Source organism: Taudactylus pleione, unplaced genomic scaffold (genome assembly GCF_031769625.1).
Source record: "Taudactylus pleione unplaced genomic scaffold, aTauple2 ptg000206l, whole genome shotgun sequence".
NCBI lineage: Eukaryota > Metazoa > Chordata > Amphibia > Anura > Myobatrachidae > Taudactylus > Taudactylus pleione.
Genome location: NW_028284608.1, coordinates 848,322 through 862,936, shown reverse-complemented (window position 1 = coordinate 862,936; position 14,615 = coordinate 848,322). Strand labels below are relative to the sequence as shown.

Below are 14,615 nucleotides of genomic sequence, written 5' to 3'. Positions count from 1 at the left end.
AGACAGAAAGGTGTAGATAAAGAATAACGACAGAAAACGGCACATAGAATAAAGCACCATCATTTATTAAAAAAAGGCAACTAACCAAAGATCAACTCTCAGTAGGATACAATTATCATTATTCTTATTACTTTTACTCAGCCAGGCATGTTTTAAAATATACAACAGCATTTGAATTAATTTCTATACACAGTGTGAAGCATCACCGCCATTAACCCTACCTACAATCGGGGGCGGTGTGGTTAGGGATTAACCGCACAATCAGCATGCTATGTGATAGTCACGCGATGATCACTGTTTCACATTTCTATGTTGAAAAGGTATCTGGCTATAATAATAATAATAATAATAATAATAATAATAATAATAATTAATAATAAATTAACTATAATTTTAGGTGGAATATAATTTGTAGCCATTTCACTCCAAACAAGTAAATAAGAAGGGATATGGTCCATAAACCCTGGATTATTATATCTTTTTATCCAAAGTCACCTGTTTCTCCTGGGAGATGTATCAAAACCTTCTAAACAGGATGGAGAAATTGCGCATAGCAACCAATCAGCTACTAGCTATCGTTTATCTAGTACATTCTATAAAAGAATAGCTAGAATCTGATTGGTTTATATGGGGAACACCTCCACTGGTCCTCTTTAGAAGGTTTGGCAGATCCCCCCCTTAGAGACATAGGAGTCTATTTACTAAGCCTTGGATGGAGATAAAGTGGACGTAGATAAAGTACCAACCAACCAGCTCCGCACTGTCATTTTTCAAACACAACCTGTGACATGGCAGTTAGGAGCTGATTGGTTGGTTCTTTATCTCTTTCTACTTTATCTTTCTCCAAGCTTTCATGAATATCCCCCCATGGCTTAGTACATAGACCCCTTCATGTTTCTGCACTTTATCTCTCCACACTAGTATTTTATAGACTTTTATCCTTATTCGGAATACAAATGTATGAGTCTTTGCAATGTACGTCTTTTTGCAGTCGAACAGCTGCCATACAGGTATAGGATCACACAAAAAGATATACTGTAGCAGCGCTTGGAACATATAGTCAATGGAAAAAGATTTTTTTTTATTTTTCATAGAAATAAATGGTAGAAAATATAGTAAAATACAATTTCTTTATATATGGTACTATATATAAAAGAAGACTTCACATTTAGACATATAAAACAATTTCAATAAAACATCTGAACACTGAGGGGTATATTAGGCCGGTAATACATCTACATGTATCTGTATTTAGCTCCCAATGTCTCCAGTGAGAAATGTATAGACTGATAGTTTCGGATAAGTGCCCTGTTTGGTAATGGGAGTGATATTAAATTATGTGCGACTTTTTTACTCTGTGTCATCTCCTGATAATAATTATATTAAAACTGTCTTGCAATAAATATAAATAGTTATAGTACCCAGGGCTAGGCCTGCCTGGGGACCCAGCATTGAGGCACATTCACAAGTTCAATATGTTGTGGCTCAGTGGCATCATTAGGGGAGTGCGGACCGCACTGGGTATCACACTCCAGGGGGGGTGGCACCAAAATGCTGGCTCCTCCTCAGAGACCCAGGAGCCGAGTGCTGCACTGTGATGTTAGTGTGAAGAGCCTAACTCCCAATCACTGAGGAGGAGCCGGCAGTGCAGGGATTTCTAGGCATGCCCCCAGAGTGATAAAACCGGCAGTGTTTGTGAGGTCACACCCCTTCCCATGAGGCCATGCCCCTTTTTTTGGACAAAGGGGGTTTACTTGCTGCACTTGGAGTCACCCACTCCAGTGACGCCAACGTTGTGGCCATATCCCTTACAAGCATGTAATGGGAGCCCCAGTGTTCATGAGTTTGGCCACACCATACTTGAGACGTGGCCGTGCCTCCCTGCAGGCGCCCCCTCTCTCGGGTATGTTCTTGTACCGGTTCCTGATCTTGCAGTGGCCCTGATCAGAACCCTGATTTCCTGTAGTTATAGTATACAGAACACAGAATTGTTGCTACTATGTAATTTTGTCATTCAAATTTGGGTTTGATATTTGGTAGAATATATTGTGAAGAATTTAGCAACCATCACAAAATCCTAAAATGTATACTCTAGAATATTATACAGAAATGAGAGGGGCAGAAAATAAGTTGTTATGATCAGATAGAGGAACCTCATTTTTATTTGGTAATTTTATAGCACAATTATTTTAACTACTATACACAGTGAATAACATGTATAATAGATGACACTGAGTTTTATTCTGCATGTAACTCTGTATACTTCCATAGAAACCTTTGCACCAAAATGCTCTATTCTCTTACATGAAATCATTAATGACATTTCATTCACCCTAATGTCTTTGGCAGTTAGTGGAATAACCATGATTGATGCACTAATGATTTAGCAAGTAGTACATTCTGTCCAAGAAGAAAGCTTATAAATGTGTATTAAACTGATAACATACATTGTGTAATGCTCGAGCATACATGGAATGTGTGCTATTGAGTAAAATAACATATTTGAAATATTTAATTAAATATGTCCAACGTGCTGACTGCTCCATACCTTGCTGTTGGATTACATCTTAAAAGTGTGAAGCTTAATTGTCTTGCAGTACTATGGAGCAGAAGCAAGAGTCTGAAAGACAAGCTTACAGTTAAAAGAAGTGTAATGTATACTATAATTTATTAGTCATAGAGCTGAAAGGAAATTTATGTCGCTGCAACTTTTAAAAGAAACAAGTGTTAACTCTACATTATGCTTAGGGCCTGTGCTTGACTATAATAATGCTGAAAAATTAGGAGTCCCTCTCCTTGATTGTATACTGTGGTGTGCCATTAATATAGCCATGTCCATGTTTTAAGCACAAGCTCAGTACTCACTTTGAAATACTGCGCTCCAGCCTTGTACACTGCTGTAAAGTGAAACCGTCATTCCTTTGCATAAAAAAATATGCCATTTATTTCGATACCGGTGTAGCACTCCCAGATTTCGGATTTGTCAAGGATGGCGCTCAGGCTGTATGTGTGGCACAGGTGGTATTTGTTATGTGGGAGCTCTCTTTATCTCACCTTCCTTGCCTGGCGCAGTGTCTCCAGCACAGTCTTCCCACACACACACCCATGGGCTAATCGCACTTTTAAGGGAAAAAAGTATGTTTATTAAGAGGGACGGGGATACAGGATGTCATAGGCATTATATACTTTCCTGTTGGCACTCTTGCACCCCTCTTTTGCGTCTGATGTCTCTTTGCTGATATCTCTATCCTGTCAGATTTCTTCTCATCTACTGCTTTCATTCCTCACAGGAGTCTGTCTGTGAGGTCTCCCACTTTTGTGCTCTTTTCAGTAGGGGAGATGTACCAAATCTTCAAAACAGGAGAAGTGGAGGTGTTGTCCATGGCAACCAATCAACTTCTAACTATTGTTCATCTAGTATATTCTATAAAATGATAGCTAGGAGCTGATTAGTTGGTATGGATGACACCTCCATTTGTCACCTTTAGAAGATTGGATTCATCTCTTCCCCTAAGAAACGTAATAAAGAGTTTTACCCGCACAAATACTAGAGATGAGCGGTTCAGTGTTGGCTCGGAGCTTTCCGTAAAGTTCGGATCTCGGAACGAGGCAAAGTGTCATCTTTCACGGACATCTGTGCACGGACATCTGTCCATCTTTCACGGACATCTGTGTCCTCACATCTTAGCTTAGGCAGACAAGCGGAATTCCTCCTTCACCGCGGTGCCATTTTCCCAAAGATGCCACTGGGGAGATAGCACCACGGAGCTGGAGGGACCTGCTTGCCGGCACATGGTTAGTATACTCTGGGTGCAGGCTGTGCGCTCCCCCCCTTCCCCTATCCATGTGCTGGGTTCCATAGTAAATATTATTATCTGTGTGCACTGGCACCAACCCTAACCCTAGTGCAAAAGTTACATCTGAAAAGAGTCGCCATCTCTGAAATTTGTGAATGTCTTGCTAGTGCTACCACACAATTATGTCCCTTCAGCCACAAGTGCAGATAAGATAGAGTTGCACACGAGCCCTAGATGATCCTTGTTACTTTGGGTTGCCCGCTGCACATTAGTGTACGTGTGGTAATGTATAGAGAGTATCAGAGCTTTAAAACCACAAATTATGGATGAGAGAATTTGTTTTTAAAACTGTTCAGCAAATGTTTCACCTTATTATTACTCATATTGCTCTTTCCCTGGGGGAATTTGTAAAACATTCCCAGTCACATCCACAAAACACAGCAAAACAAAGTGACTAGCAATGTCCCAGCTCTTTCATAGATTATAAATTCCCATAAAGTTAGCGTTTGTGAATTCTTTGCAGAATCACGATGCAACAGCAAAACTTGAAAATTGTATCGGCCTCTTCTGCAGCAAACACAACCTGTCCTTTGAGTTTCAGCTAAACAAACTGTTGGTCTGATTCAGCAACATGCGCTAATGCAATCGCAACTGCAATCGCTTACGGATCACATTTGCTAAAATATGCTAATGTTTGCCAAAGCACAGCCGAGCATAGGGACGCCCACTGCTGCCTTCTCATATCCGTCCAATGTTGCACACACTGCTTAAACATCGTTACCATCGATGCACATCACGTGCAGAGAGCTCTCATACTGCAAATGCAATCACTATGGCTAATTTATGCACACACATGGAACGGCATTCAAATGATCAGGGACGCCTGCATTTACCTAACCACCTACAACCAGCAATGGTAAATAATCGCTCAAACAGCGTAAACATCGCCAGCTGCTGAATCATGACCTGTGTTACCTATTGTTTTCAACTGAGACCCATTAGGATTGCTGGGCAGTAGTGGACCTACACTATAGAAGCTGTACTGTTTACACATTTTTTATTAATACCGAAGCATCCCCACAATTATTGCAAATGCCTTATTAAAATTTAGTTATGATTGGGTTAACGGTTTCTTTAAAACTCTCTGCAAAACAGCAATTATGTATGAATGCGCAAAGCGACAAAACAATCATTCTTTGCTTAAAACCGAATATTAATGTATTGAATTAATGTTGTGTAATTGCCATACAGAGATGTCTTGTGAAATTACAGTACATGACTTAGAAAAATTAGCATCCATTAACCTGGGAATACATTTATAATTGCACTTAGGTACATTTGAGGCAGAGCCGTGAAGTCATCAGTATGTTAATTGTCAGGCTTTAGGCTGCAAATCTGAAATCGGATGGAAGAATTGAAATAATCAGCTTCCCACTGAAGAATTAAAAAAGTCAAATAAAAAAATAAAATAAAATGAGAACACTGTATTGTATTATGTTTTCAAATCCCTGTTGTGTTTGTGGCAACCTGTGGTAGCCTAATGGCTCCCTTCCCAATCACACGAGTGGGTGATGTGCACTTAGAATACTGCTTTCGTAGTCAGGAGCTGCATGCTCTGCCAGGATTCCATAGTTCAGACAATGTTACTTCTATGCTGTACGTATCTCATCTGCACAGCAAACTGCAGCCTCTCTTCTCCCAGCAGAGTGTCAGCTATTGGTTTCTCCCTGACACGTGACGAATGAAACCTTTTTCGTGTGTGTGTGTCTTTTTTTTATTCTCTTTTTCCTCGCCAATCTGTGTGCAGGGCACTGATAGGCCAAGCTGATGCGCAGGCAATTTATCATCTTGATCTCCCACTGAGTCAGGGAGCTCTTCTGTCACCAGTATTGATTTCAGAGGATGGACTAAATTTCCTAGGATTTCCATTAAGAATTAAGGAAAAAAAGCTATAAGCAGGGTAGCCAGGCAGACATGGATATGAGATGGCACTGTGAAACGTTCCAGGTAGCTACTTCTATCACAGCCGTTACAAAGCACAGGCTGAGCACTGAAGCATGGAGGGATCGTAATCGTAACATGTAATTTGTTTTACAAGTAAAACAGAATATATGGGGGGTGGGATTAACTGTTTCACCGATTAGCACAAATGTATTTTTTTTTTTTTTTTTTACTATCCGTAAAATTGGAAAGGTGGAGAGATTGCATGTCATTAATATTAAAAAAGCACATTTCTGCATGTACCGTTTTATTTTTTTAAATATGGAATGTTTTATTTGCCTTCCTTTTCTGTTTCATGTAACGGGGGGTAAAAGGGTTTTGTCTTTGTCCTAGCAGTAAGAGCTGCTGTGTTCTGGATTTTTTTCTTAACATGTCTGCTAAAAACACTGTACAATAAATGACAGCACTGGTCACAAAAAAAAAAACAGCAAAAAAAAAAAACAACAAAAAAAGAAAAAAAAAAAACACAATCTAACGCTGCTTCCAGCGTGTGATAGACAGCCTGCAATGATAATCTAATTATTTTTTGGGGTAAAAAAAAGGCTTAATTCTTGACCATGGCAGCATTTTTTTTCTCTCTCTCTCTCCCTCTCCTCCGATCGTTTGCAAAGGTGGAATGTCCGTAATGTCTGCTGCATGCTGATGTATTAGTAATGGAAAATGCCGACAGATAAAATGTCACACACAAACCTGTACACTACGCACAGTAAAGATGTGTTTTTACAGATTGTGCATGCCAGAATGACTGTTAATTAAATTAGGCTGACATATTCCTCATAATTATCATTTTATGCATATTTTATTTTAATACTAAGTGAATTTAATGCTAATCGCCTACTGTGTATCAGTAATATACATGCAGCAGTAGAAGGATCAGAATTTATTTAAAAAAACGACAGCTGAGACGTTATGTAGAAATGAGAATTTGTATTGCCAAGAACTGATGCACAATGGATCTGCTGTTATATAACCACCTGATGTTTCCTACCTTTTTATATATTTTAGCTAAAAAAAAAAAAAAATTGCAACAAATAATTAGAATAAATACAATTACTCTTTGATATAAAAAAAAAATGGATGTTAAAGCACAAAAAAATAAATAAATCTATTGGGTGGTTTGAGTACAGTGTATAGAACAGCATTACCTTGTTTGATGGTAACACTCAGGAGTGAGAGGTGTACGTAAAGAGCAAAATACACTCAGTGTTGAGACAGACTTTAATGTGTTCCTTTTGGTGCCAATCAAAGCATTTATCTACTGAAGCTCACGTATGTGAATGAACATGCAGCAGGAATAACTGTGCAAATGGACTTTGATGTATAAACCTTGAGTTGTGCTGAATTGATGTATAGTCTTCCGTGACATGAGTACGAAAAGGTTATGTATGGAACTGAATTTAAATGACTTTAAAATATATGAATATCTTAGGTACTTGCATATTTATTGGATGTTCAAAAAAAAAATCCAGAAAACGTTTTTTTTACAGGGGAATACAAGACTCTTTTTTTTTTCTATCAAATTGAATATGCTAAACTATATATTATGCAAGTGTAAGGCTCTCTTTTGGCATATGCAATGAAACAGATTATAGTGTTTATGCCAAATAGATGGTTTAATTTTTTTATGTGTTTATTTATTTTGTATTTTTAAAATTGTTTTTTCACCTTGAATGTATTTTTTAATCCATCCGTTGGTGTTGCAGCAATGAATAGGTCTTTTCAGGGGAGGGGGTTGGGGTGTCCTGATCCCTCAGAAATGTTAGAAATGGAACAGGGTAGGGCCATACCACAGCTGTGACATTGCCACACTCCCATTGTTACATGGCCATGCCCGAATGGAGCTTCCATTGAGATGTGGTAATGCCCAGTGGTAGATTTTACCCCCCTCCCTCAGTAACATCTGCCACCTCCTATGACTGCAGTAGCTACGCTGGCAGTGACTTCCCATTTGAAGCATTACCTGCCAATCAAACATGAGACAAAATTCCCAGGCTGGTGCGCATGCGCCAGTCTGCTGTGTTCGTCTACCGGTCCCGGTGCCTGCCTGATTCATTGTGCACGTGCAATGGGCCTGGCAAGCAGCAAGAAATGGGCACTGCAGTCTACAGTGACCAGTGCAGTCTGGGACTGGAAAACAGCAGGACTGGTAGCCCCCTTCCTCAAGGAAGGTAAGAACTGCCACTGGTCATGGCCATTTTCACGCTTGATTTGAAGACCATTTTATATGCAACTTAGAATGTGTTAACATTGCAGATTTTAGTTTCCAGCTCCAGAATGTATAAAAAGTAGAAAAAAAGGGTAAAAATGTCAGGTCATAGTGCAGTACCCCTGGGACACCACTCACAATGAATATTAATGTCATACTTGCCTACACTCCCGGAAGTCGCGGAGGCTCCCGATTTTTTGGGCTAGCCCCCCGCACCCCCGGAAGTGTAGGCAGAGCTCCCGCATCCTGCCCACCTCCTAGTGAAGCGGGTAGGATGGGGAGATTTAATGGGGATTTGCGGGTGTGCGAGGAGGGGACGGGGCTAAAATGTGTCATTTAGCCCCGCCTCATCATCACAGGTCTGAGAATCACAGACTTTTCTGGGGAAGGGGAGGGGCCTAATTGCATTACCAGTCTGGCCCCGCCCCCTGAACCGAACTCTAGCTGCAGCTCTCGAGGCTGTTCCCAGAAAGGCCATCTATAAAGTAGGTAAGTATGACATATGTATTTAGAAGCAGGGATGGGCAATAAGCGGCCCTCCAACTATTGTTGAACTATACATCCCAGCATCAAAAATGTATAAGGTGGCGCTAAGTGACACAACACATTCAGATAATAAAGTATCGATATCACAGTAAATAAAATACAATCTATAAATGGCATTAGGACATATCCATATAAAAGAGGAAAAAAATTCCTCACTATGGGCTCTATTTATTAACATTATTTTGACTAAAATAAAGTGAAAAGGGGTGTTTTCACACCCTTTTCACATTATTTTAGTATCACCTAAAGTTACTAAAGGGCAATTGGAGTAGAATTCGTAAAATTCTACTCCAACCCCTAAGTATCACTTATTTTTAGTAAGCAGATTGCATTTCCCATATTTGTAATGGGAAATGTGATCCGACCAGAGTTACTAAAAATAAAATTTGAAAAAAAATACCTAGGGAGGCCCTGCGATAATACGTAACCTGGAGGTGGTGTTATCCAGGGTCTCCCCCGGTTACCAGACTCCTGCTCTGCTCTAATGGGGAGAGCAGAGCCGGGAGTCGGTCCCAGTAATCAGCTGTGTGGTCTAAACAGACCGCAAGCTGATTACTGTAAAAAAAAAAAAATTAACTTACCTGACTCCAGGGACCGGTGGTCGGGGCTCCGGGTGATGTCCTCCCTCCGGTCAGCTGGTCTCCAATAGCACTGCGGCCCGGTCATCAGGTGATCGGGTCCCGTGCAGTATGGGATATCAGCTGACCGGAGGCATGGAGGACATCACCGGAGGCCCGGATCATGCAGGTAAGTGTAATTAAGGGAGGGGGGGTCGCGGGGGATCCGCGATCGCGGGGGCGGGGCATAGCACCAGGGGGCAGGGCCTAGCGCTGGGGGGTAGCAGCGACGGCTGGTCGGCGCATGCGCGGGCACTTTGTCATGGTAATTTTTCTGAAAATACAGTGACTAGTGTGCGGATGGGATTCGCAGGGACAGAGCTTTTTCGCAAGCTCTGTCCCTGTAAGGAATTTGTAGTAAATCCCTGTGATATTGCCTGAATTCGCAATGCAAATTCAGTCGATAATATCACACTACAATCTGCATTCAATATGCGGATTGTAGTAAATAGACCCCCAAGACTCAAATAATGTACTGAATTGGCACAAAATCCTATGTAGTAAGACACTAATGTGTCCACATTCTAATAAATGTGTACAAGAAAATAAAACAACGTGTCACATAAAAAGCTACAATACAATGTTGCAGTAGTGCGAGTGCAAAAAAGTTTTAAAGTTCCGATAAAGTGGATTTAGAAATGCATTGTGCATATATCCAGTGAATCATTGGAATTCCATATACTCACAGTCCTGGGAAAAAGAGAAAAATATATATGATAAGAGGCACCTCTTTATGGCTGATATTAAAGAAGTAGGTGTGCTACTGTATCCGTGTAATCTGGCCGCTGTCTGCCATGCACGGCTGCATTGGAGGCGGCGCGTCCCTGCGGCTAGGAGTGGAGACAGAGATGGCCCGTGCTGGTTATTGTGGCTTTGTCCCATGTGTGACTGTGAGTAAGCTCTGCCACGGACTTTACTTTAACATCTGCTACAGACATTGGCATACTACTGGAGCTTACTGTGCTCCGCAGCACAGAGCCAGCGTTGAACATACAGTGCCTACAACTTGGCGCGCTGCTGGAGTCCATTGGGACTGATACCTAATGGCTATTAAAGTATCTGCTCAGCAGATTACATGGATACAGTAGCACACCTACTTCTTTAATATCAGCCATGAAGAGGTGCCTCTTCTCATATATATTTTTTTAAGTTGCAAATGTTTTTTTTGCAAATTTTTACAAACTTGTATATATGTACCATAGGCAAACGCAGGGGGGGGTTCGGGTTGCCTGGAAACACCCTTCCCCCAGCCCACACCATGATGATCACAATAGAAAGAGCATATAATACTAAAGTTGCATGTTTTTAAGATCCCATCAGTGTCACAAATTAAATAATTAGCACTACTTGATGATCTTTTAAAATGTGTCAGCCAGTAATGAATACACTTGTGCACCAACTAGGAGATCTGGAAAACATGCACTGATATAGACCATCTAAAGGGTCAATTATTAATACTGTATAATAATACACTATCCAGTATATAAGGAGACCAATCTGTACATCTGCTCCCTCTCACTCCCAAATTTGCTCCCATGCTCTGGAACGGATGGCCTTACTTCCACATATTATGGCTTACTGTGATCGCTGGTCCTATATTATTATTATTATTATTATTAACAGTTTCTTATATAGCGCAGCATATTCCGTTGCGCTTTACAATTGTAAGCATTAATAGAACAAAACTGGATAATAACAGACATATAGGTAGGAAGGCCCTGCTCGCAAGCTTACAATCTATAGATATGTCAGAATTATTACATACACTATACTTCGTATGACATATATTACAGCTGGTTAAGTGCTTATTATGCTCTCTTAATGGACTGGTCACACTTGCTTTAAAATCAAGAATTTGGAAACCCCCCTCTAGAAATCCTGCATTTGCCCCTGCATACAGTACATGCAACTCACTATAGAGACAATTTAATGTACCCCAAAATACTCTAAACACTTTTATTTGCTGAAATACGCCTGCCGGCTATCATTTGTCCTTCATTTATAAAAGTCGCAACAAGCAACCATTTTAGACCATGAAACTGCCTCCAATACTTTACTAGGGGTAAATTTACTAAAGTGAGAGTTTTTAGAAGTGAGTTTTAGAAGAGATGTTGCCCATAGCAACCAATCAGATTCTACTTAACATTTAACTAGCACCTTCTAGAAGATAATTTCTAGAATCTGATTGGTTGCTATGGGCAACATCTCCACTTCTAAAAACTCTCACTTTAGTAAATTTACCCCTAACTGTCTCCATTACTTTACCTGTGACCACTAAAAGCCTCCTACACAGGGGCGTTTCAAGAGAGGAGGGGGCCCATGTGCAGACTGCACACTCTGTCCTGGGCCCCCTCCTCTCTCTCCGGCGGCTGGCTGCACACTGAGCGCAGCGCCGCCCCAATAGTGCCCAGAGTCTTCAGCACATGCGCAGGTCACTGGGAAAATGGCGCTGTGGCCATTTTCCCTGTGTTTTCCTTATTGCGCATACACAAAATACCAGGAAAATGGCCATGGCGGCCAATTCCAGGCGATTTTGATAGCGTTGATCAGTGGACTCCGGCGGCAGAGTGGTTAAGTATTGAAAATATGGGTGTAGGGTGTGCGGTGTGGGCCCCCCTGGATCCATGGGGTCTATGTGTCCCGCACACCCTGCACCCATTATAGAAACACCCCTGCTCCTACACTCTTCTGATATCTTATTTGCAACATTTTGGGAGGAACAGGATGATTTTCCCACTGTCTTATGTACTTCACATAGGTTACACACTGCTGAATTAACGCGCAACATCCACACCTTGCTGTTTTGAATTAAATTGCAAGGGAATGGGGAGTGCGTCTTATGACAATATCCTGTATAATGTCAATAATGGTAACCCGCAGGCACAGGGCTCGGAACCCTTATTGAATCGGCCTCATAGTATCCTTTATTGATATTTACCTTTAAATTTACAAAAATGTAACAAATGAAAGTGCAATACCTTCATCTCCCTTAAGGGTCTATTCATTATGTTAATTATCGCAATCCTAGCGGACCCCATTAATTAACATACTAACTGGCCGCGAGCGCCGGAGCAATTCATCATTGCTCCAGCGCTGAGACAGCTGATCCGAAAATCAGCTGACTTCCCGAAGCGGCTTCACCGCTCCTTTCAGAGCAGTGAAACTTAGTACTGCCGAGTCGACTTGGCAGTGCTAGTGCACCTGCGAGGAACTTGCATAGCCCACCCATGGAACCCCGTCAGTCTACATGAGATGGACAGGCCTTTGACCTTGAATCATTCCCCTAGCACAAGAAAATAAGTCCCATGTCATTTTCATCCCATGCACTTGTCCTCTCCTGATGAATTCTCACTGCAACCATTTATAACAGTTTGTATTTAAGTCACATATAACACACATGCTCTTTTCCATTACTCACATGTATAACCGGGCAGCAGAACAACCACAAATTAATGTCTTCTTCGTAATTGCTTTAAACCTTTTAAGTGCTGAAATAAACACAGAAACAACAATAACCTGACTACAGTAAAATGTAGGATACTCACATTGATACATAACCAGGTGATAATTCCACAATGTTTGGGCAAATGCAATTTTCATTGACCTTGCATGATTGAGCTGATATATCACCGTACTAGATGCATTTATGGATTATTTCCAAGGGCAAACCCGAGGCATGATACTATCAATAGTAGACTTTCTGTTCACCTGGAGAAAGAAGCAAACCTTTGGGAAGGCAGAGAATTTACACTGGTATCCTAGATTTTTATCATAGATATTGCTTGGAACAAACATTTCAAAATCAATATCAAGACTGAGAGTTACAAATTAGGGTTTTTCTTGCCATTTTTACGGTAGAATCCTTACTTAGCTCTCAGACATAATTCGTTATTACACCTCTATCTGATAACCTATACAGTATTTCTTAATTTGTGATATAGCTGGACATTCTGCACTTAAGGTAAACCAAATTCGAGGATATCGGCTTGGAACCTCATTTCCCTGTATGTCCAGTACTTTCATACAAATAATAATGAATGTATTTTGGTCATCATGCAACTTTATTTTTTTTTTTGGTTACAATTCCTAATGCTGCTGGTATCCTATTGTGTTTTTCATCAATGCTTTATATAATCCAGGCAGAGTTTATTTTTGAAGAACAGTTTATTAGACAGTGAACAGAGAACAGCAGATTCATGTCTGTCCAACCAAAGCAAACAACTCTACCTAGATTATATACCCCTTTCACGGACAAAATTCAGGTCATAGACCGTATAATGCACACGGAATCAACCCATGTTAAATCTTTTCACACCACAATAATTCCTGGTTGTCGCCTCTCATACCGGACCCGTGTCTGTCCTGTAGAACAGGGTCTTCACGTTGCTACGTCATTAAAAGCTTTGATCCACCAATGAGGTCCTTGATCATAATGTGTAGAGTAACCCGGGACCCCCCTTTCTTACCACAGCCAATGCGGCTCAGACCCAGGAAATTCCATGTAATCACCAGGGGCGCAGACCTGGGTCAGATAGCCGTTTGAACCATTTACACCAACACACGAAATGGGGTTTTCCTGGGTCTTTGCATTGGCAAGAAAGGGTATAAGTAGAATGCAATAAATAAATCTATTTATTTGAAGGTGAAAACTCTTTTTTTTAATATGATACAACTTTAAAAAATGTGATGGCATCATACCAGTCAATAGTCCAATCTAAATTAGATTTTATCTAAGTTGTAATGATCTTTTTAAGACCTCTCTTAGTATTGATATTCTGAGCTTTTTAGATTTTTTATTTTTTTTGCACAATAGCATATAGGAAGAAGCACATACTGCTTGAATGGATATTGCATTGAAAAACACATTTTAAAGATTTGTAAAACTCACATTGCTAACTAAAATGACCTCCATCTGGGAAATATAATATAAAACTGTTCACAACAGCAAGCTCGTATTCTAACCTTTTATAGTGACCGTTGTAACCATGAAGAGCACTGTGATGCCAAAATTTATGGTTGCTCTCTCTCTCTCTCTCTCTCTCTCTCTCTCTCTCTCTATATATATATATATATGCATGTATGTATATATATATGTGTGTATGTGTATATATATATATATATATATATATATATAAAAATATTTTTCACTTTGTACACGCGCACACAACTCTAATCCTCATGGTTGTAATTCTTGCTCTAGCATGTCTACTCGTGTGAGACGTTCTCTGCCTTATAAGTTTGTATCCTACCCTTAACCGTTGGTTTATCACATATTCTACCCTGAAATATCCCACACTTGCGGGGGCAGATGTACTAAAATGAGGGTTACAAAGCAACCAATGTTCGGTGGCTTTGACCAATGGATTTTAAAGGGCTATAGTAATTAATGCCGATCTAGGTGACATCAGTCAAAGCGCCGATCATCGGTGGCTTTGTAAACCTGTCCTG

General features: G+C 40.5%; 1 protein-coding gene across 20 annotated transcripts in view; it reads left to right on the top strand.

The window, feature by feature from the left end:
* NRXN1 (neurexin 1) overlaps window positions 1-14,615 on the top strand; it is a 1,439,010-nt gene that overhangs the window by 1,361,993 nt on the left and 62,402 nt on the right. Inside the window, exon 1 of one of the 20 annotated variants that reach the window (XM_088477993.1) lies at window positions 5,625-5,804. The exons of the other annotated variants lie outside the window; for them this stretch is intronic. Within the exon in view, the coding sequence (XP_088334119.1) occupies window positions 5,772-5,804 (33 nt within the window). The 5' untranslated portion in view covers window positions 5,625-5,771. Of the gene's footprint in view, window positions 1-5,624; window positions 5,805-14,615 lie in introns of those variants that run through there. 20 annotated transcript variants of the gene reach the window in all.